This window comes from Oryza brachyantha, chromosome 3, assembly GCF_000231095.2.
Source record: "Oryza brachyantha chromosome 3, ObraRS2, whole genome shotgun sequence".
Classification (NCBI taxonomy): Eukaryota; Viridiplantae; Streptophyta; class Magnoliopsida; order Poales; family Poaceae; genus Oryza; species Oryza brachyantha.
In genome coordinates, this window is record NC_023165.2 from 1,187,417 (window position 1) to 1,210,235 (window position 22,819).

Sequence of the window (22,819 nt, forward strand, 5' to 3'; positions counted from 1 at the left end):
ATAAAATTCGAACAGACTTTGTTAAAATTTCAGTATTTATTTTGACTTTTTGAAAAAAAAACTTGATCGAATAACTAAGCAACCCGGTTTTTATTGGTTTTAATTATAAGCTAGTACTTACTATGTACTAATTAGGCTGCGTTCACCACCCTATATAAGATATCTAACTTCTCTCGTTTTCCGTGCGTACGCTTCCTGAACTACTAAACGGTGTACTTTTTACAAAAATTTTCTATAGAAAAGTTGTTTTAAAAATCATATTAATCTATTTTATATTTTTTAATAATTAATAATTAATTAATCATGTACTAATCTATTACTACGTTTTTCTGGCAGTGCCAGAGTAAGTTATCTTATCTCCTCCAAACGAACAGGGGGTTAGTTGCATAGTTGCAGTGCATTAGAGTGTGAAGACAAATGTAGGTTATTCCATTATCCAGGTCAGAGAAGGCAGCGAGATAGCATCGCAAGAATTGTTTCTGCCCGCCATCATCAGTACGTGCAAGCGGCTCATTACAAGTCAGAAGATAATAAAAAACCGAGTAATGTTGCGATTAAAATAACCTATGACTCGTGCACAGTACGACATTCTTTTATGATCCCTCGCGACAAGCGCGCGGTAGATCACGGCTGCACGGCACCGCGTGTGGATGTAATAGACAAATGGAACTTGGCAAACGACCAGTGCAGCAGCAGCAGCAGCAGCAGCTTTGGTTCCGGGCAAGGCAGGTTGCTCCGTTGCCGTGCGTCGTGTTTGTTATGCCTCGCTAGCGACGAAGGCCACGCCGGAATTTTCCTCGCGTGGTTGGTTGGTGGGTGGTGGTCGCCGGCGATTGCCCGGCGCCTACCGTAACAATGTCAGGAGGAAGATCGGTAATATCAAGATCACGGAGCACCGGTGGCCGTGTGCTGGCACGACGTCCCCAGTGTGACACCAGCACTTGACGTGTGCTTCCTCTGCTACGCATGACGATCACGTGTGCGCATCCGGACTCCCGTGCAAAAAAATTATAGCGTGCTAAGTTTGTCCTGAAATATGAATATTTTCGCATATTTTTAGTTTGTACTAAAAATAAATTTATTTTTAAGCAGTTATTGTATTGAAGTTTATAAAAATAATAAATAAATACATTAAAAATAGATAAAATAGAGCATAATTGTATTGAGATTTAATAAAGTAGAGAGTTCTCTAGTCTTTTAGCATTTATATTGGTACGTGTATGTATGGTGAGTGAAAACTAAAATTATTTAAGAACTAAGGCAAGATGAAGTAACAAATTTGGTAAAGAGGTGAAGCCTTATAATATTATCAATCTCATCTTTTCTCTTTTGCTTAAAAGCAAAATTTAGATTTTTCAACTTTTAATTTGGAGTATAGTTTAGGATTTTTTTATCATAGTTTAATTTTTAGCCTTAGATTTCATTTTAACACATCTATAAAAAATTATTCAACTTTAAATTTTTCAGCCTTAGTTTAATTTTTAACTTTAAATTTTTATCGCTGGGAACACATCTATAAAATTTATTCACAAACTATTTTTAATTTGCAAATATGTTGTTTGATTTTTTTTTTCCAAAAAAGCCAAAGATTCACCCCTATGGGCTATGGCTGCTAATGGCTATTACATTTACTGGCTGCTTCGCATGTAGTAGGAATTTGGTTGTCTGCTTCAGGTATCAATCTATGGCTTTCAATAGGCAGATTCAATTTGAACCAATCTGTAATTGACAGTCGAAGGCTGAATTATTAATACTCGGGCTGACATCATCAACCATGCTAATCTTACTACGGAAGTACTACATCAACGTAATGCGCACAACTTCACTCTAGATCTAGCTGCTCTTGAAGTTCAATTGCCTAATGAATAAGGCTTCTGTTATCATGCATCGATTTTTGAAGGAAGAAAGACTAGAAATATGCATTATCATGTTCCAACAAAAAAACTATTTTAAGAAAAAAAATGAATCTTCATGTTCTGAATTCAGTTAACGACGAGATTAGTATCCTTTCATACACTTTCATAACTCGCGAAATGATGAACAGAACGAATTCACCTTTGACATTTGATGACACCAATGACAACGTGAAATGTCCAACCCGGTGAACAGCAACTCACAGGTCATCACAATGCCATCGTAGGCTTCCCAGGGAAATATCAAACGTGCAAGGGATAAAACTTACAATGTTGAGGGTCAGGTCTAGGTCTAGCAACACAACACGTACAGTCATACACTTTGTGCGCACAAGGTTCCTGTACTTGGAAAGCGAAAATTGAATGCTGAGGCAGGAAGCAGAGAGTTGGCTACAAACCAGACAAGGTACCGAGGACGAGTTACAGCATTTTTGGGCCCCAGCGGGCTAATCTAGCCACCGAGTGACTCCATCTTCTTCACTCGCAGCTGCAAGGATCTCGATACAGACGTCCAATACAGCCTACACAAAACAGAAGGGAGCTGAGTGTTAACACAAGCGTTTGCGCGTGGGATAGGACTACAGTGTCACGGTTTCATTTCCTTGTTGGACGCATCACATATTATTGTTTTATACAGAACTATGTTATTGAAGAGGGAGAGCAAGGGCCAAGGGGGAGATAGATAGAAATCCTCTTTTAGATGCAAATGGAAAAAAGTTCATACCGATGAATTTCTGCAATTGATAAGTTTGCAACCCTCCAACAAGGACCCCTCCAGCATCCAGCTCTCCCAAACATCAAATGTATGACTTGCAAACACAAACTCCATCCTCCTATTAATCTTTAGCACATTTAAAAAAGTTAAATGCAGAACATCAGCAACCCCGGTGCCAAGAAGAAATCAAAATGCTTCTGTTTCTCAACCTAATAAAATGGAAAAGCTGCAATAGCAGACCTATATATGTTGCGCTTGTGAGCAACAGAACTTATTACTTTTAGTTGGGTGTATCATCCTTTACTTGTGCAACTTGTACAAGTAGAGGTCACCAATCTACAATATTTTTAGGGTATAAGACCTAAACATTTATAAATTGAGGAATGTACAAGTGATGAAACAAGTAGAATGAACACAGGCATTAGATTAAACATGGAAAGTTAATAGATGACTGGGAAAAACTAAGAATTGATGCCTAAATTACTATTAGTTATTTCATACACGGAATGAATGCTAGCTTTTGATAAGTTTCACTAAATCTGCTAAAAGGTCAAAACAAACAGAACAGATTTTTCAGTCCACTTGACTAGAAGTGCCATTAATTTCAAAGGAAAACAAGATACCAGACCTGAATATTTTTCTTTTGAGTCCCCCTTAACCGTCTTAATGAATCTAGGTTGGCCAATTTGGCCACCCGGCAATATTTTCTTTTGAGTGATAATCAATAGCTACCAGCAAATGAGAGGTGAGGAGAAATGATACCTGCAATAGTTTACCACCAGCGACGAAGGAACGTAACCCCATGGTATCCTGAAAAGCAATTGGGTTATTGCTAGTGCCAGTGCCAGATATGTCACATTAAAGTATTTTTTTCGAAAGGGCATTAAAGTAAAATTTGAATGGTTAACTGAAGGAAGCACAAAAACAAAAGTGAAGGCTAAAACCATATTACCTCGTTTTTGAAAGTGACTAGAAATTGAGCAGCAGGATCCCTGTTTGTAGCATTTGACACAATATCAAGGATCCAACCACCACCACCAGCAAGTCTTTGTCTTGCAACATGGAACCCTGAATTATCTTTTGTTCTCAAGGCTACAACAAAACCATCTTTGAGTGTATCAGGATATTTCCTTCTGGGAACTGCAGGCAACTTCTTCTCAGAAGTTATTTCCATTGGGGATTTCGCAGGAGATTTTTGCTTGTATTTTGAGTCCTCAGGAGACGCAAATCGTGAACTGGAACTTAATACCTGGTCCCTTCCACTCATTGCAGTGTCATCATCTCTGCGTGAGGAATAATTACTGCCACTCTCTACGGTGGATAATTCATCTGTTTTCTGTTGAGATCTGCGGCGAGCAGGTCTCTTTTTCCCTTTCTTTCCAGAACGGCTGTGCCTTCCTTCTGATCGGGAAACTATATGTTGAGATCTACCAGACGTTTGAGGTTCTTTATGCTGGGATATGGCTCTCCTTTTTTCATACTCCATTTTTAACTGACTTTCATCTGTTTGTTGCTCCAAGTCAAAAGCTTGCGAACTGCTTACCTTTTCTTCTAGTTGATCGTCTTCATTTCCAGCTTCACTAATTCCTTCATCTTCATCAGATATTGCACTACTTGGAACTGCACCATCAAAGAAAAAGGACTGCAATATCGTAACTGCTTTCTCTCTTATTTCCATCCACACTTCTTCACTGTAGTCAGCACTTCGAGGAAGAATCAAAACATTTGGCATCTCCCTTACCTGTATCAAATAAATATTAATAATCGCAGTTTTCTAAAGAAAACATAATATTGATGATCAACAAGCAGCAGAACCATAGCAATGCAAAAAAGGACAAAATTGTTTGTCATTTACTGCTAGCATATTGATTGTTGTTCCTTTGTTGTGGAAAAAAGAAACTTACCTTAGCTAGTTGCCTAGGAATGTAATTTCAAATCTTAAGATCATCTTAGAAAACAAAGGTAAACTTATCAATGAATTTGAGCCATCTTCTTGTAAAGATAAAATGAATAAGCTAATTATAGCACATAAAGCAAGTTTCTTGTAAGACTCCACTTTGCAACCTATCCAAACTGAGATGTTAACATTTTTAATAGGCAGAATTTACAGAGATCAAATGAGCTAAGCCTAAACTAATAAAGCTCAATAGATGGTGTGCAGGGAACTTGAAATACTTGATTCCAAACTAAATTAAAATATTTTCTCCTTTTCTTTTATTGTTTCCTAGAGATTCTTTTTCAACATCAGAATAGTGGAGCATTCTAAATGATGATACTTTATCTTAGATGGATCCAGTCCATCACAAATGACTACTTATGAACAAAAAAAACACATCGTAAATCTGATGCCCATACCCAGGCTTCCATCCATTGTGGGCCTTCAGCACCATCCAATGCACAACCAGCTATTGTACCATCAATCAATAGCTGTTTGAGTGCACAATCATCTATAAGTTGGCAACTTCCAGTATTTACTATGAATGCTCCTGTGAGATAAACAAATCAATTATATTGTGTTTTTTGGCTAAACTAAAGACAGGATAAGCATTATTTCGAATTACAAAATACATAAAGCAATAGAATGCAATAAGCAGAACAAAAAGGCCGAAGATAAACCTTACCAGGTTTTACGTGCTGCAGACAGTCAGCATTAAGTATATGCACTGTGTCATTTGTTAATGTGCAATGCAGTGAAACAAGGTCACTTGCTGCCAATAAATCATTGATAGTATCCATTCTCCTGGCGGCAGAAGGAAATACAATGGAAGGCCGCTTTGCTTTTCCATTGGCCTTCAGTAGACATGGTAATAGAGTTAGAACAGTCAAAATAATACTTTTAACTTAATTATATAAGTGTTTCTCAAAACCAGTACAAAATGCATGAAAATGTGAACAGATATATATCATGAACTTCAGATATAAAGAATTTGAACTTAACATGAATTTGGGGAGACATCTTAATATAACAGAAAGTTAATAGCCATGAAAACTGGTGAGCATCTGATAGGTTCGAACAGTATTAGATATGCCCATCAATAAACTCTTGTCACAATGCCATCCCCTCCTATGTGTCTCCTAAATTAACATCAGGCCAGATTATTCATGCGACAGCTTAGCATAACTTGCTACTATTCTTACTTCTTTATCCAACAACTAGCATTCGTACATCTGCTTACACAGCATATCGTTGTACCCTCAGAAAACCGAAGAATTTGGACGTCCCGTCATAGGAAGAATCAATGGGATCATTTAAGTCGCAACATTCCAAATCCTTGAACTGTCTGACTGTCTAATCACCTATTCCAACTTAGCATGTTCAAAAAGTTTGTGCATAGTAGAACATTAGTGCTAGTTTAGTACCCAAGTATCAGAAAGCGACTCATTCCAGAATTAAAACATAAGTACTCCGAATTGGGGAGAACTGTTCCAGTCAGTTGCTCACAGCAAATTTAGGTGTATGACAAAAAGGTAACAGCCAAATAAATTACCACAATAACAATTCGCGCATTAAGATCCAAAATTGTAGAACTGTGCAAGTATACGTAGAATGGTAGTAAGAAGATGAAACTACAGGAGCGTAGCAAGTCGTAGATCCAGTACCGTATAGCGCGGATCGAAGTAGAGGACATCCATCCGGAAGGCGAGGCTGCGAGTGGCGAGGCAGCGCGCGGCGGCGGATCGACCAATGATGCCGAGCACGAGGCCGCGGCAGCGCCTCATGCCTCGACACATCGGCTGGACGGAGCCTAGCCACCCCGCGGCGACGGCAGCCGGGGCCGACGAGGCGTGCCGCGAGAGCAGGTGTGTCCGGCGGAGCAGCCCGAGGAAAAGCGCCATGACCGTGTCGGCCACCTCCTCCGCTCGGTTGGCGTCGACGTGGACCAGGCGGAGCCCCAGCTCCGCGGCCAGGGCGGCGTCGGCGGCGCGGTCGGGTGACCCGAGGCAGAGCAGGAGCTGCCAGGGGCGGAGGCGCCGCTGCGCGGCGCGCGGGAGGAAGGCGAGGGAGGGCAGGAGCACCGCGGCGGCGGCCTCCACGCGCCCGGAGGCGACGGCGGAGAGCGGGACGTGCTCCACCCCCGCCACGCCGGCCAGCCCCTCCTGCTCCAGCGAGGGGTCGTCGAGGCAGTTCAGCGACACCACCAGTGGCTGCCCCCCGCCGCCGGAGGCCGCCGAGCGGGACATACTGCCTGCGCCTGCGCCTGCGCCTCTCAGCTCGCGCCGCCTGCACCAGCAACGCTCGGATCGGGGGGTGAGGGCGTGAGGCTCTCGCGCCGCGCGGGTTTTGGGTGTCGCGTCTCCGGCCGGAGCGGGGCTTATTAGCCTCGCCGTGCAAAGGGAAGAAGAGGGAAGAAATGCCTCTCGACTTGTCAGAGTGGTGGGCCCACACAGGGGCCACCCGTTCACGAGGGAACGGTGCACCGTGCATCGCAAGTTTGTAACCGTCAGATTCGCAGCGTTTTCCAGCTTCTGCTTGTGTCTCTCGTGCCACTGCCAGTGTGGCCCAGTGTAACTAGTGGGCATATGCAAACAAAATCTGATAATTATTTCCTTAACACTCCTGGTATTGATTCGATAGCATGCATCTGATATTTTCGCTTATACAGTTATACTTATAATCTAAAATTTAAATTTAAAGTTGATTTTAGGTTTTTTTCATCGAAGTTTATTTTTTTAACTTGGCTTTTAGATCGCTAAGAATATATATATATATATATATATATTATTTTCTGTTTAAAAATATATTGTTTGAGTTTTTTTTATAAAACATTCAACCAAACACCCCAATAATTTACCATGACTATTGGCCCAATGGCTGAAATTATCGAATTGATGGATTTTTATAGTTATTCAAGTACAGCTCCAGATCCTAGATCTATCCTGAATTTAGAGTAGTTTGTAGATCAAATTAAAGTGATTTTAAATTTTATTTTTTATGAAAAATATAAATGAAATGAAATTCTGATCCCGTGCCATACCAAACAGAGCCGTATAACTCTATAAACTAATCTATAAGTTGATGAAGTGTTGCTTGAGAAAGGTATTCCAAGAAAATTTGACATGATTTTTTTTTTCACAAAACACGTCGTTAAGGTTTGAAACGTGCAACTGAAAATCCAAAACAAGAAAAGAACAAGCCCTATATTTGCGAAGATGTAGTAGCTAGATTTTAGAAAAGATCAGCAGGCAAATGCACCAAAATGAGGGTGTATGGAGAAGTTGATCTCTTCATGCTTAATCATTGAGTTTTTCAGCAGCAAGTAGAGCACTCTGCATTTCTTCAATCCAAGCAAGAGAAGATTTCACATCATTTAGTTGCCAAGGATCGACAGCTACCCGTTGCCTTTGTGTTAAACATGACAACTGAGCCTTACTGATAAGAAGCCTAGGGCTCTAGGTAAGATGATATCGACCTTACATCGGACCAAAGATTGTAGGGGTGCCGGACTGATCTCAACTGAAGAGTTAAAGGATGTACTGAACTACATCAATTCACTCCAAAACTTAACTCAACAGGACGATGTCATCGAGCATCAATGCATCATCATTTATCACGGTGCATACCCTTGTATCCTGAACCTTTTTTTTTTTTGCTGTATCCTGAACATTTAACAGACATGTTACTGGGCACCGATTCTCTGCTCAATCACACAAACAGTACGGCAGGGTTGCTTTCTTCAGAGACCTCATCAGGAGGGAAGTGCAATGTATCTATCAGTGAATGCTACTAACGAACAGTATTTGTCAGTGAAAGCTACTGGACAGCTGTTCAGACAAATCAAGTTGTCACTTTGCGAAGCTGACATGGATTTTCCCTCAAAACAAAAATGTACGAATATGAACAGTCAGAGATGACAAAAATGTTATGCAAAGTACGCTCTGAACTTTTTGTGGCAGATTTGTCATGACATCCTTCCAAGATTCACACATTCACTGAATTCAACTGATGCTTGTCTTCGCTATGCTGCTTAAGAAACAAAATTTGAGTGTGGCTCGATTACCTTGCACTTCTATTCCTTGAACATCTGAGAGCTGCATGAGAAGAGTATGCCTAAAATACACCATGAACAAATAACCAAGTCAGCATAGCATCGAAGTTCTTGAATCAGTCAGACAGGCACATAGTACCTCCTATTTCCTAGAGCTCATAATTAAGTGTTGTTACGTTATTGGTACATACGGTCTTCAGCTACCAGCTACTACTCACCAGAAAAGGAGCCATGAACAGAGGGGGCAAACAAGTTGTTGAAGCAAATAGGGTATATCTAGAGAAACCTGTTGATTCTCAGCCTCACGCAAGTTCGCAAGGTACCCACTGTTTCACTTTTGTGCTCAACTCACTAGGAACTGAGGTAGACCACTCATCCAAGTCTGGAAGAGGACCCGTCAATGCAACGTAATTTACACTCTCTTTCTCTGATAGTCGCTTCCAGTTTAGCTGCAATTCAGGTTTATGTCAGTTGGGCATTCTAACAAAACAATTGTTATTCCAGATTTTACTGATTTATACTTTTCCATCATCTTACCTGCAACAGCAGTTGAAACATGAATATTTATGTGTCTCATATATCATCTTACCTGCCCAGGAAATGCAGTACAGAGTGCCTTAATTGTGGGATTCTGAACCCAGGACGAACGGCCTGTATCGTCAGCAAGAGATACAGCAGCATCAGCTCCACCACAGTTAACAATGATCCGGCCATCTGGCATTAGCTTTTTCGAGATTTGCAACCAAGTTTCAACCTGTAACAATTTTGAAAATAAATCCAGCAGAAAATAAATAACTATGAAAGCTTGTCGAAAAGGAAAAAGATAATGTACAGAAGTACCATCCAGGAACTGTCTACTTTCCAAGACGCACTTCAATTGCAAGTTCAAATTATTCCAATTGTAGTGTATCGTATCAACCATCTGACCAATTAGTATTGAAAGCAAGAGTTGCAAACGAGGGCAATACATGGGATGTCAAAGACACTAAGGATGCATAACCCATTCTTTAAGAAGAAGAAGAACACCAAGGTCACACAAAGTAGCTTATTTTTGTTGGTGTATCCTAAAGCACCCTCTATTGACCTTGGGATGCATAAGTTCTTTTTGTCGTCAACAACTGCACAAATCAGTATATATCAAGCCAGCCAACCTAAGGGTAATAATCAACACATCATGAGATAAATTTAAATTAATTACAAACTTCAAAGACATTTTCTGTAGATGTCATGTAGGGCTAGTTTGGATTGAAGCCGAAATTAGCCTTGCCAAAATTTGGCTATCTTAGTAGTGTTTTTTAGACATTTGGCTTGATGTAAAATTTTGGCAAGATCTTTTGCTAGAAGCTAAATAAGACTATCAAACTATGGTTTGGCTAACTTTGTCCTCAAACCGAATACAACTTTACCTTACCTAATATTGGTAATGACCAAATTTCATACAGGCACATTTTGGTACGGCCAGTTTTGATCTCAAACCAAACCAAACCAAACCGTAATTCCATCCATGCTCGACAAGGCATTCAACTGATTCAAGGAGTAATAAATAAAAAATATTACCTTCATTCCATATTATAAGATTTTTTTTGTCCTCTCTAGATTCATATAGATGCTAATAAATCTAGACACATATAAAACATACAAATTGATCCATGGATAGATCTAGAAAAGCTAAAACATCTCACAATATGAAATGGAGGGAGGACATAATAAAAGCACAAAGTCTGGTGCAACAAGCATAGCATATAGACTAATAAAGAATGAATAGAAAGAGATGCAGAGGCAGTTTACTTCTTGCAGCTGAGGTATGATCTTCCCATCAGCAAACAAATCTACAACAATACCTGGACACATTAACTAGATATATCAGACCGAAAAAACTTTCAAAGCCTTTGAAAACTCAAAAAAGAATACTAATATAATACTAGTCTAACAATACAGACTTTCCAATGTGCCACAGATAATCCAACTAGCATACTTCAAAAACAAACCACTCAAGAGCATTATATGATTCGTAATAACAAGAGAGTAAACATGTATTCCATTTGCATCAGGTATTAAGTATTCACCAGCAAATCCTCCTTCAATTGTAGCTGATGGAGAAAGTGCATCACCAATGCGCACAGAAAGTGAACCACCTAATTCTGTTGCCTTTTCTAAATCAGACATACCAAAATAATCCCTTGACAGTTCAATTATCTGTCACAAGAGGAAATACAATTTTCAGTGATGCAAATTGAGAGTAAGAAATGAGCAAACAAAAAAATAGTGTCCTGGAGTACAAGGGATTTATAAATCTAAAGGGAAAAAAACTGCAGAGGTGCTTAACAGCTTGAGCTAGCTTAACTAGGAATATACTATCTCCATTCCAAAATATAAGCATTTCTGGTATTTGAATCTTGTACCAAAATGTAAGTATTCTTGATACTATTCATAATACTACTCATCCCATCAATCATTTAACATACAAAATTCTTCTCATTTTACCCTCACCACCCAGGCACCATTGTTTTTTCTTCTCAACCTTAATCCCTGCTAAACAATCTAGAAATGTTTATATTTTGCAACGGAGATAGTAATATTGAAGTTCTTTTTACAGTATACTAGTGGCATTGTGAAAATATTTCACTAGTATTTGTGAGTCTGTGGTCAACAAACGATAGAAAAATGAACAGCGAAAGGAGTCTTCACCTTAGGATCAATCTCCCATCCGACAAGTTGCAACCAAGGATAAAACTTTAGCATCAGATGTGCTGCAGTCCCAGCACCCTGTTAGAAAGCAGGGGGAAAAGACAGGAATCATATTGTGCATTGACTAGTCACAAGTGTGCCAAAAGGTAAGTTGCCCGTAAAAAAACATAGAAGTAAGCTGCCCAGATAAGAAGCATAGAAGTAATGCTTGTGGATGTATAAGGAAATTATGATGTGCACTGACAATCTAATTGCAATTGGCCTGTAAGATATCCCTTCAGATCTTCCCAAACCCTCTAAGCATGGTAGGAATTTTGCTTGTGTGCATAGTAGTTTCAGAAAAGTGAAAGATGCTAAACAGGATAATAGGTGAGAATTATTAGCATGCACGGAGTGATTTACCAAACCTAGAAGAGCAACAGGACCACGTGGAACAACAGCTGGTAGGCTCACGAACTCATCCTGAAGGAAAGGAAAACACATCGTATAAAGCATTTACAATGGGCAGATATTTAAAAAGGTTGAAAGATAGGATGCAAACAAATAGTTGACATAGAAGTAGGATGAGTTTACAAAGAAACCAGCCATTAACATAGATAGCAAGTACTACCGACTATCAGTGAGCACATCCAGTTATCACCAGCCTATTACTATCCTTCTCAAAAGCTTGTTGATTAATGACATGTTGCCATGTTGGGAGACCAGATCACCAGAACTACTATCACATCTTCTCACCAGCATCAGATTTCCAATGCTTACAAGGCGCTCGACAATATGCCTTGACGGCACGGTAGCAATCTAAATCTCTTCTGGTTTCAACTCGACCGGGTCAGATTACCCATACGACATATACTGATATACATACCCAATACGAGTTGGTCCAGACGCCGGTCTTGGGGAGGACGCTGTGAACATTCCCTGAACGAAGCAACCAACCGGGAGCACGAGCTCAACTCACCAAACAAATCCAATTTCGAGGAAGATGAAATTGCTGCGGGCAGCGGGCATACGTACGGTTGGTGTCGAGGAGGAGGTAGCGGGTGGCGGGCGAATCGATGATCATGATGACCTCGTTGAAGTCGCTGCCGGTGACGGCGAGGAGCGTGTACTCCTCCTCCTCCTTCGGCGCTTGCTCCTGCTGCTCGGCGGCAGGGGCTGGAGGTGGAGGGGCCGAGACTTCGCCGCCGCCGCCGCCGGCGCCGGGGGCGCAGTACAGCCGCCGCGCCGCGGCCGCTGCCCGTCGAGGGAGGATGGGAACGCGCGTGGCGGAGCGGGGCTGGGGCCTGGCTTGGGAGTGGCGGTGGAGGAGGCGAGGCGGGGAGGAGGTTAGCGGCATGGTGGCCATTGCTGATGAGATAGAATGCAAATGCAACGGCGACGGATTGGGTTCCTGCGCTTTCAAGCCGTTGATGGAGAGAAGGCGACTTGCTGGGTTCCCGCTCACCAAGCATCTACGTCTCTTTCTTTTTTTTTTCCCTTCTAAAAAGGATAAGCGAAACCACTGATTATAATAATTAAAAAATAATTGATCGATAAAATTTTTATATAATGTATTTTTGGTGTAAAAACAAAGGCTAGAAAAATAAACTACTCCCTCCCTCCAATTTGATAACGCTTGTCGTTTAACTTCCAAATCTAACTTTAACCGTAATTTTCTATTAAAATACAATAAGTAAATAAATATTTAATTTAATTAAAATAATATTTAGGACTCATTTATGCATGTTATGCTATCATTTTCAAACTAAATATCTTAAGTTATTAATAGTGAAAACAATAAAAGATTGGCCACACCCTTATATCCAAAAATGACAAGAATTATGAAACTTGAGGGAGTACGATGAAAAATAAAAATAATATTAAATTTAAGTTTTAAATAAATTTTATCTTATAAACATAAACATAAATATAAGCGTAGTGATGGGCCCAGAAACGAATTTTCTCTTGATAATTTGTTAACCGGAGTTGTTCTGTCTCTTGAACCATGATTTAGCTCTATTTGTTTTCACTCGTGATTCTAGATTATTGGGCTAAATAACTATAAGCTGAATTATTATAAGATAAAGTGTGTAATGGTCGGTAAGGTGGATATTTACTTAGATGTTTTGATCTTATCTATATTCATCCATAGATTAATGAATATATTTTATATATGTCGAAGTCTATTAGTATTCATATAAATCTAAAAAAACATAAAGATCTTATGATATAAACACATGTATATTTGTAAAAAAGTGTCTAGTAAAAAACAAGCAAATTTGCAGCTACAAGAAAACTGTCTTGTCCTCTCCTCCCATCTATCGTCGCTCGTATAGTCGTATCGACACGCTCGTTTGCTTGAGCAGCTAGCCCATCCCACCCTTTCTCCAGCCACAGAACCTAAACTAACTCCGCTAAGAGCAAAGGTCAACAAACTGACTATGAGGATTTTAGCCATTTTATTTAGTAGTTAACTCTTTATTATTGCATGACCCATATACCATTCTCATGTAACTTGTTGGTTTTTGTGTCCAAGTTAGCTATAAGATTACAGCTCACTGCTCTTCTCTCTTCTCCACATAAGCATTTAGCCTGCTTGCAGCCTACTATTATACTTGCTTTAAGAACAAGTTTAATAGTATAGCCAGCTACTAACTCCAATTCATCTATAGTCAATCTAATAGTCAATTCATACAATAGTTAGCTACAAACATCAATACATAGTCCCACATGCCATACACACATTTTGTCTTAGAGCTCATGCGTAGCTGGCTATAAATTAGTAGCAACATTTTTTCTCTCTCATCTCTTTATCTCTTTAAAATATGTTTATAATTGACTTATAATCTGCTATTGTACCTGCTCTAAGGAGGTGTGGTCGTCAGTCGTCAGAGCACAAATCACGAAGGCAAATCCTAAAGCCATAAATCCACGTGGAATCTCCTGTAAAGGCAATTCCGGTTTTTAATAGCCTTTAAATATCAGGCCCACTAAGAGAAAATTTAAAAGGCCCAACTCACATAGTTAACTTTGTAGGCCAGCCAGACATTGGGCCTGATCATTCTACAGGCCAGGTTCATTCGAATCAAGCTCTCAACTCTGGAGAATATGCTGCTCCCAGGATGATAGTAACATTTGAAAACTGTGCAACAGTGCAAGACAATCAGCCAAACAAAATTCTGAGGTTGTATTGGTTCGAATAATCTTGTACTTTCCCATAGGTTCCACCCACCTACTCTAGATGACTAGATGATACATGAATCTGCAGGAGTGGCCGGCCCCCAACTTCTCCAATCCGTGGGTCATTTGGACACACGTGCATCAGACATTAATCCGACGTCAACTGACCTAGCGCCGGGAGACATACCGCGACAGGGCCACGCCGCCGCCGCCGCCATGACATCCACAAATTAAACCAGCGAAGCTGAGCGACGCATGCGCCGTGCACGTACGCACGCCATTCCTTGAGATCACCGGCAAATTTGCTGGGAATCCGACGTTTCACCGAGCGAGCTCTCGCCCCGTCTCGGTCGCGCCCCCGCACCGACGCATGCAGACACGCACCGATCCATCCGCGTAGTACCAAACCAGAGGAAAAGGGGCCGGTTGGTACGTGGGTAGGCAGGCCGAGCTTTGTAGCTCGTTTTCTTTGCGTGCCTCTGGCTCGCTGTCAACAAGCAACCTCCCGCACTTCACGGCCTCATCTCCTCCCTTTGCCTCTCCATCAAACTGCACTGCCAAAATGTAATATATACGAATTTTTAATGCCATATGAGCCAGAGAGGATTAGTCCCGAGGACGTGGATTTATACTGCAACTGTACGTAGTTAACGTGTCAGCGCAGTACGTGCATGCGAGCGGCGTGCAAGGTGCAACTGTGCATGGCCGTGGACGAGACGTACGTACGTGTACGTTAGCTAGTTGTGGCGGTGTACGATGACGGGCGGTGGCGGTGGCGGTTGTGGTGGTGTTGGCCGCAGCCGGCGAAGAGCTCCTCCCAGACGCCGGCGAAGGCGCGGAGGATGAGGTGGTGGTGGCGGGCCGAGTTGAGCGAGAGGAAGCGATGCAGCAGCTCCCGCAGCTCGGCGGTGGCCGTGATCTCGTTCTCCACGATCATCTGCAGCATCGACCGCCGGAAGTCGCCCAGCGGGTCGTCGGACTCCGTCACCACCGCCACGCTCTCCTCCTCCAGCCGCCCGCGCCGGCGTCCGGCGGCTGACGACGCTCCCCAGTCGCTCGCGCTCCGCCTGTGCCTCGGTGGCGCCCTGACCCCGCGGTCCTCCCGGACGCCCAGCGCGCGCACGCCGCGCTCCAGCTCGCGCAGCTGCCGCAGGAGCGCGTCCACGCTCGGCGCGCCCTCCGCGCTGGCGCCGGCGTCATGAACGGAGGACGGCACACTCATCTTCATCTTCGCCGACGTCGCCGTCGCCGTCGTTGTGGTCGTACTTGACGTTGCCGTGGCAGCTGACATATTGCCGGCGGCGGTCATCCGGGAGACGACGGACACCGACTTGGCGCCGCCGCAGCCGCACATGAAGCCACGAGCGGCTCCGTTCCCGGCCTTCTTCTTCGTCTTCGTCTTCGTCTTCGTCTTCGTCTTCGTCTTCTCCCCTGGTAGGCCCTCGGCCATGCCGCGACGTGTCGTCGCTTTCATGTCCTTGGGCTGAGAGCAAGCGTGCTCGTGCTGCTGTTTGCTGTGGACTAGCTAAGTTACTAGCGGGGAGCTAGGTGGACAGACCTTCTTAAAGCCTGGACTTAGCAATAGCCAGGTGAAAATCCAACAGCAGATTACTCCAACTACAGACACATTTCTATAAATCCAAGTCACTAACAAAAAAAATTAGTATCAGTCTATCGGTTGTTAGGAGGTCGGTGTCAGATTCTGGCCGATTACCAGAGATAATCTTAGCTCAATATAGGGTGAAAACAACACTGGCTTTCTAGCAGTAGGCCAAGCCATGGTTTGCCCAATGCAAACACAGTTCTTCTTACAATTCAGTTAATCGTTAGACGGTTACTTTACATCCATTTGATTTGTTTCAAGACTTATACGCTTAGCATTCTGTCCATGCACAGAACTACTGATGCTTTCAGACTCTGCATAGCTCTATTTGCAAGGGAAGTTATTAGGAAACGCACGCAAGGTTGCAGTACTTCAGAAAACAGTGCGGCAAATGAACAAGTAACCCGCCAATTTTCCCAGTCTTGCGCGCGTTTTCCGCAACTAAATCCCAGCGAATGGAACAAATGAGCAGATAACACGAGACACAGGAAAATCCAAGGGATGTCAAAACGAAGTGACGGGAGATTTGGATGGGCCTAATTAGCAGATTTCCTTTCAAGGTCAAGAGAGACCCTACACAGCCAGTACTGCAAATGCAAGTCTGCAACAGCTAAAGATTACTGCAGACAGGAGAGGAGAGATGCCTTGGAAGAAACACTGTGCTGGGCCTGGACGTTTGTTAGTTGCTTCCTCGTCACATGCATCATCTGCTGGTAATACATTCCGGACACGCTAGGCAAAGGCAAAGTGTTTCCTCTGCTGCTGCTGCTCATGATCATGCCCTCAACATCAACAGAATGCCCACCAAACATGCACGGTTGCTGTCCAGCGTGCAGCTAGCCGAGATCGAAGTGAGTCAGACTGTCAGAAAAGGGTGATTGATGCAATAGGAACACCAAACAGCAGGTGTAACAAACAAGGTGTAGTAGTATTTTCTACAGATACAATGATCACTGCATGATGGTAATGTGCTAATGTGCCATTGTTGCATACAGCAAAGCCAAAAGCCCAAAACAATGATTTCATATTGCATTCTCTCTCTCTCTCTCTATTTTGTGCCTTTGGAGTTTTGACTCTAGCACAGGTGCTACGTACTCTATCGAACATGTTGTCGCCTGATAAAAGTTGGCAACTCCTGTATCAGATGCATCCTGCGATGGATTGATTGGAAACAGGAATAGTAGCGGTCGATCGGTGTGATTGACAAATGGCACGGAATCGGAAGTCTCAATCATGGCTTGATTGGCTTCATGGCTCATGCCTGTTTGTGTATTATCTTCTAGTCCTAGCTCACTAGGATCCACAAATCCTAGCAGACGGCGCTACTACAGTGTATAGACACAGCGTTACAGCACGCTGTCACGCCAGCCACTGTGAGCGTGATAATGTTTTCTTGGCACGTTAGTCTAGTTGGCGCAGTAGAATCTCTTGTCCTCGAAAAGTTCTGATATGAAAGTAAAATGTGAGAATGTTTTGGTTTAAAATTAAAAAACAAAAGATATCAAATAAAAAAGTTCGTCATATGATATGAAACAACACTCCTCTGACGTAACTATTCTCTAACTTGATAGCTGATATATGGATCATGTAGCTATAGGTCCATATATCAGCATTTATGTTAGGGAAAGTTAAGTACGGGAATCTGATATCAACGGTTGCCGAAAATGTTTTTACGGGCTTCGGACCCAATTGCAATGCCCAATTGTACTAATTACTAATTCGACCTATTGATTGTCCGAAGAAAATATCAGCCCTAGATAATCCGTAACAGCTTGTTTGTTTCGTGGACTCTAGCTGGGTCACACAGACAACCCAAGTGCACGCAAAAAAGGGAAAGCAGCCCAACAATCTGCCTTGTGAAACCTGGGCATAAAAAACTAAAAAGCCTATTATATCCACTTAAAAGGCCCAATATGATAAGAACACGCTTATAAAGTGGAGCAATCCCTACTTGTTCGACTCTCCTCTAAAAAAAAATAGAGTAATAAAAAGTGGAACGAACAGACACTTGCGAAAAAAGAATACTCCTCTTGTTTTAGATTATAATATATTTTAATTATTTCTAGATTTATTTTTAAACCAATGTATATATCATATACCTATATATTTAAATTTATTAGTATTTAAATAAATCTAGAGAAAGTCAAAATATTTATATAACCTAAAACCAAGATAATAATAGATATAAACCAGCTAATATCGTAGAGTTTAACATCTTATTCCCTCTGTTTCACATTATAAGACTTTATATTATTGCTTAATGAATCTAGATATATATATTAATATATGGATAAATCAACATAAATCCAGAAAGTTTGTGATATGTAACGGATGGAGTACATATGTATAACTATAGCTAGCCCTGATGTGAAAGAAACGTTCTTTTTTCCACAAGAGAAAAGGCTCAGTTTTTTTAGGCAGCCAACGCCAGCGCCACCATCTTTTTTCTTGGTCAGTCGGTCAGGTTCCGGTCTTGCAAAGCCGCCGACTGTCTGCCCACATTCACCATGCGCGAGCAGCTCCAGATATTCTTCATGCCGTTGGAAAACGACGCGACCAAAATAAAGTACCAACGTCCCAACAGAGGGGGCGTAGAGCCGCACCAGTTGGGAAGTCTCTGGAAGAAAATGTGAGCAGTATAGCCTTTCTTCAGCTAAACCAGCAGTGGCGTCAAGCAATTGGTCTCATCTCTTTCAGACCAATCAGAGATGTTCTTGTTTGTGTGTTGCAACAATAATATTACCACGGCTCATGTTCCGCTCTGTTGGATGCTGACATGTCGCGCACGAACCTATACGTACTCGGGAAGGCAGCAGGACAGCTCGCCCTACTTGAACAAATGGAGGTAAAACCCATGTTACTTGGAGCATCTAAACTATCAATATACCCAGGTATTAGAATAGTCCATGCAATTAATAATGGACTGGGGAAAAGAAAAAAAGTTAAATCAATTATTTTTTTTCAGATTTTTTAAATTTGTGGTTTTGCGTGACCTGTGATGGAGAGGAGCACAGACAACGAGTAGAGATGATTGTAAAAGAAATTTAAAAATCAAGATAGATTAATGTGTTATAGATCCATCCGCAAATATATGAAATCAAATTTGTCATCTATAAGTTGTAAAATAAATTACCATGAAAGCAAGTATACTATCTAAGTTTAATTTGTCTCATTTCTTACACCTTATAAAAGATCAATTTGGACATACATGTTTATGAATTAATATATTATATATTAATGCATCTCGTTATTTTATATCTATTTAGATAACACAAGAAAACGGGATCCCTAGAATCCATTAACCAAATGGAGAGATTGCGTTGGGGTTTTGCCGATGTGGCCAAGTACACCGGCTGGTGGAGGGTCAATTCCTACGTCGATCGTGTACTCCCCCCACCTCCTCATCAACCCGCAGATTGGGCATATTCGCACGCGCGCGCGCGCACCCGGAGCTACTACGTACCAGGGTTGCGGTCGCGGCAGGAGGCAGACCACCATCGCCGGCGCACTTCGCCAGTGGTATTTAGGACGCTTCGCTTCGCTACCCCCCTTCCTCGCTCCTCTGCTTTTGCTGCTGCTGCTGTTGCGTTGCGTGATACGCTCGCCTAAGTGCGTTGGCTTGGCTAGCTCCTGCTGATATTTTTGCTCTGCTTTTTTTCTGAAGATCCTATCGATCTCCCTGCTGCTTTGATCATCATATTCTGGCCTGCTCCTGCTTCTTCTTCGCTCGCGTGTGACTGACTCTGGCTGGACTGAGGACATGTCGAAGGTGAGCTCTTGGATTCTGATCCTGTTTGATTAGCTTCTGTGATTTAAGGGTCCCAGAAAGCTTTGTCGGTCACACATTGGGAGTAACACCCTTAAACTAACACTGCTGTTTTACATGTTTCTTCCTCTTCTACAGAAGATCGTGGTGAAGCTTGATCTGCATGACAACAAGGACAAGCAGAAGGCCATGAAGGTCGTCTCTGCGCTTGTCGGTACGCGTCGTGCTCGATCCATCACCCATTCTGATTCTGCCATTTCTGTCCGTGTTCTGCTGATGCCAAAGGACTCTGCTGTTGCTTGCTTGTTTGTTCGTTCGTTTATGCCGATCAGGCATCGACACCATTTCGATGGACATGGCGTCGCGCAAGATGACGGTGGTCGGGACGGTGGACCCGGTGGACGTGGTGAGCAAGCTGCGCAAGGCGTCGTGGGCGGCCTACATCGAGTCCCTCGGCCCGGCGAAGGAGCCGGAGAAGAAGAAGGAGGGAGGAGATGGCAAGAAGGACGGCGGCGATGGCAAGAAGGAGGGAGGAGACGGCAAGAAGGAAGGCGACGGCAAGAAAGAAGGCGACGGCAAGAAGGGCGAGGAGGCTGCCGCCAAGAAAGACGACGGCGGCGGCGAGAAGAAGGCCGCGGCGGTGGCTCCGATGCCGATGCCGATGCCGATGCACCAGCTACCGCCGCCGTACATGTTCAACGCGGGGTACATGAACCAGTACCGGCCGCCGCCACCGCCGCCGGCGGCCTACCCGTACGTGCCGCCGCCACAGTACTACTACGTGCACAACATGAGCATGGAGGAGAACCCCAACTCGTGCGCCATTTGCTGATCAAATCAAACGGCGACCATTCGATTCTTGCATTGCATCATCTGTAGCAGGGAGCCGTATGTACATGTTCTTGATCGATCGTGAGAAGTGTACAGCATATCTGGTGTTTTGAGTTCGTTGGGGGAGAAGAATTTGCCGGCAACTTTGATGATTTCTGACGAGAATGGCAGAGCCGAGTCAAACCATTCCATGGAAGAATCATCATTCGTATGCCTGTTGACTGTTGCCCATAGTATTACGGAGAATTAACCATCTAGAGACATTGATTTCAACCATCTGCTTTCACTAACTTTGACAAGAGAAAGAATGCAAGCCGGATAGCTCAACTAGGACCCATAAGCAAAAAAGTCCTAAGCTTTCCAACAGGAAGAAACAGCCACTCGAAAGCTGAAAAGTTAGTGTACGAACCACTTTCTTTCAATGCTCTAGGCTCTAGCGTAGAACATTTTTCCACTAATTAAACTGAAGATTAGTGGGTTAGCAATTTACTGCGCACTGGTTTTTAAGACCACGGTAATCCATAGTTAGGAAGGCTTAACCAAAAGTTTGATCTGCGTATGCATTTTCAGCTTTTCTCATTAAGAAACTACACACTGGAAGTCTGTAACCATAGATTTTTGTTTTGTTGAGAGAGAGAACCATAACCATAGATTTGTAGCACTCAAAAGGCAAAGAAAGACGGCAGCCGAATCACTGGGGGCTTCTATAATGTGAGTAGGTTTTAATTTCTAACCTGAAAAACACTAGCAGAAGAACATTGGCAGGAGTAGCCGTGGTTGCGCTCGACTGGTTGTAGTCCTCAGTTCCCATTCATCTGTAGTTGCATTTCGCATCCTTCAAACAGGAGTGCGATTCTCGCGGTGCCGGTGAGCCGGATGATCCTGACGTCTCGTCACCCATGACGACAGCCAGCCTTCCAACGCTCGAGGACTAAACGAAAGGAGCTCAACAGTTCAGCCAAAGGCGACGCATCTTTTTCAGTTCCGATGGAACAGAGCCTTCGTGCTCCAGATTGTATCACAAAAATTGGTGTTGTTAATTATGTGGGTGATGCAGATGTGATCATGTGATGATATGGAAAAATGGTTATTTGGTGAAGTCACGCTCAGCTTCCGGTCATCAACTCGTGATATATTAGAACAGAAAATGCGGAAATGGAGATGTGTGTGTTCTGTGGTCAGTGAGGATGGCGACGGAAGAAAAATCAGAAATGCAGGTCGAAAATTAGCAGTCTGCCTCCTGCGGTTTTTATCATCCAGCTTCAACCTGACCCTCTAGTTGTCGCTGAGGGTGAAAGTGAAATATAGAACTACTCGGTGACAGAATTTTCTTGGACAAACAACACTGTCAGTTACATCATGATCGTAGAGATCATCCGCAGAGACATTGACAGTTGAGTAAATTCATGTTCTTTCTTTGGGGTCATGGTCAAAAAAGACAAACAACTTATTTACGGACAAAAAATAATTTATAGATAAAACTTATATATATTCTTAGCGATCTAAAAGCAAATGCTGCAAAATGAAGTATAATAAAATTTTAAAATCAATTTTAAATTTAAGGTTAAAAATTAAAATTTTGACTTATAATCATAAACAAAAATGAAAAGATGAGTCTTTGTTCTTTGAGTCAATTTGAGGTGACTACATGTTTACTACCCTCAAGTAAAAAATTGTCGGATGAATGATCGCAACAGCAAACAAAAGTAGCTACCCACGGTTTTGATGTGTTTCTGGTGTGAATCTTGTAACCATCTGCGCCTGTCATTCGGATTGCTATATCATCGCACTCAACTCTTAAGCAAAAGCTCACCATGTCAGATTGAATCGGCCTCGCAATACAAAGGAGCAGAGCTACTTAGAGCGTGGGGTTCCCAATAACCCGGTCTAAAAATTTTTATAGCTAGAGTTTATATATTTTCAATATTATATATCACTCTCAATTTAAATTTAGACACATGTAACAATTTGAAGTCAATTATAAGCACTAACAGGCAAATAAGTGTCACCCCTTATATTTTATTCTAGCACCATCCTAATTCTATAACTAGCAGGTGATGTAGATATAGGCAACGTATGGATATTTCGAACGGCTCAAGTGTGTGTTAATCATCAGACTCTACGCGGCCAATAAAATTTTAAGCGGCATGGCGAAAG

At 42.4% G+C, this 22,819-nt stretch overlaps 4 protein-coding genes across 5 annotated transcripts; 1 reads left to right on the plus strand and 3 right to left on the minus strand.

Moving 5' to 3' along the window:
- Window positions 1-2,037: 2,037 nt before the first annotated feature.
- LOC102721150 (C-terminal binding protein AN) lies at window positions 2,038-6,951 on the minus strand. The gene is made up of 7 exons (XM_006650935.3): window positions 6,229-6,951; window positions 5,250-5,418; window positions 4,984-5,114; window positions 3,581-4,369; window positions 3,391-3,438; window positions 2,638-2,754; window positions 2,038-2,434 (listed from the first exon to the last, which is right to left on the minus strand). The coding sequence occupies exons 1-7, from the start codon at window positions 6,808-6,810 to the stop codon at window positions 2,360-2,362; spliced, it is 1,911 nt and encodes a 636-aa protein (XP_006650998.2). The 5' UTR covers window positions 6,811-6,951; the 3' UTR covers window positions 2,038-2,359.
- Window positions 6,952-7,801: 850 nt separating this feature from the next.
- On the minus strand, window positions 7,802-12,671 carry LOC102721435. 2 transcript variants are annotated; one of them, XR_005811462.1, is made up of 9 exons: window positions 12,318-12,671; window positions 12,169-12,221; window positions 11,706-11,765; window positions 11,304-11,381; window positions 10,682-10,811; window positions 10,404-10,456; window positions 9,205-9,369; window positions 8,834-9,064; window positions 7,802-8,677 (listed from the first exon to the last, which is right to left on the minus strand). XR_005811462.1 is itself a non-coding variant. In XM_015834213.2 (8 exons), the coding sequence occupies exons 1-8, from the start codon at window positions 12,646-12,648 to the stop codon at window positions 8,918-8,920; spliced, it is 1,017 nt and encodes a 338-aa protein (XP_015689699.2). In that variant the 5' UTR covers window positions 12,649-12,671; the 3' UTR covers window positions 8,684-8,917. The 2 variants fall into 2 exon arrangements, 1 of the variants encoding a protein (XP_015689699.2); XM_015834213.2 differs by lacking the exon at window positions 7,802-8,677 and having other exon boundaries at window positions 8,684-9,064.
- Window positions 12,672-14,401: 1,730 nt separating this feature from the next.
- Window positions 14,402-15,973, minus strand: LOC121053955 (transcription repressor OFP8-like). The gene is made up of 2 exons (XM_040522639.1): window positions 15,189-15,973; window positions 14,402-15,016 (listed from the first exon to the last, which is right to left on the minus strand). Exon 1 carries the CDS (start codon window positions 15,934-15,936, stop codon window positions 15,196-15,198), a length of 741 nt encoding a protein of 246 aa, XP_040378573.1. The 5' UTR covers window positions 15,937-15,973; the 3' UTR covers window positions 14,402-15,016; window positions 15,189-15,195.
- Window positions 15,974-19,477: 3,504 nt separating this feature from the next.
- LOC102700219 (heavy metal-associated isoprenylated plant protein 39-like) lies at window positions 19,478-20,935 on the plus strand. The gene is made up of 4 exons (XM_040522390.1): window positions 19,478-19,584; window positions 19,730-19,834; window positions 19,970-20,045; window positions 20,164-20,935. Exons 2-4 carry the CDS (start codon window positions 19,826-19,828, stop codon window positions 20,661-20,663), a joined length of 585 nt encoding a protein of 194 aa, XP_040378324.1. The 5' UTR covers window positions 19,478-19,584; window positions 19,730-19,825; the 3' UTR covers window positions 20,664-20,935.
- Window positions 20,936-22,819: the final 1,884 nt, after the last annotated feature.

Coding starts and splice junctions, on each gene's coding strand:
- LOC102721435 (XM_015834213.2), bottom strand. CDS start 12,648: ATGGCCACCATGCCGCTAACCTCCTCCCCGCCTCGCCTCCTCCACCGC. Junction 12,222..12,317: donor CCTCCTCCTCGACACCAACC/GTACGTATGCCC, acceptor TGCTTCGTTCAG/GGAATGTTCACAGCGTCCTC. Junction 10,457..10,681: donor AATTGAAGGAGGATTTGCTG/GTGAATACTTAA, acceptor TAATGTGTCCAG/GTATTGTTGTAGATTTGTTT.
- LOC121053955 (XM_040522639.1), bottom strand. CDS start 15,936: ATGAAAGCGACGACACGTCGCGGCATGGCCGAGGGCCTACCAGGGGAG.
- LOC102721150 (XM_006650935.3), bottom strand. CDS start 6,810: ATGTCCCGCTCGGCGGCCTCCGGCGGCGGGGGGCAGCCACTGGTGGTG. Junction 5,419..6,228: donor ACTTCGATCCGCGCTATACG/GTACTGGATCTA, acceptor TGTCTACTGAAG/GCCAATGGAAAAGCAAAGCG. Junction 2,755..3,390: donor CTGGTGGTAAACTATTGCAG/GTATCATTTCTC, acceptor AATGTGCTAAAG/ATTAATAGGAGGATGGAGTT.
- LOC102700219 (XM_040522390.1), top strand. Junction 20,046..20,163: donor GGTCGTCTCTGCGCTTGTCG/GTACGCGTCGTG, acceptor TATGCCGATCAG/GCATCGACACCATTTCGATG.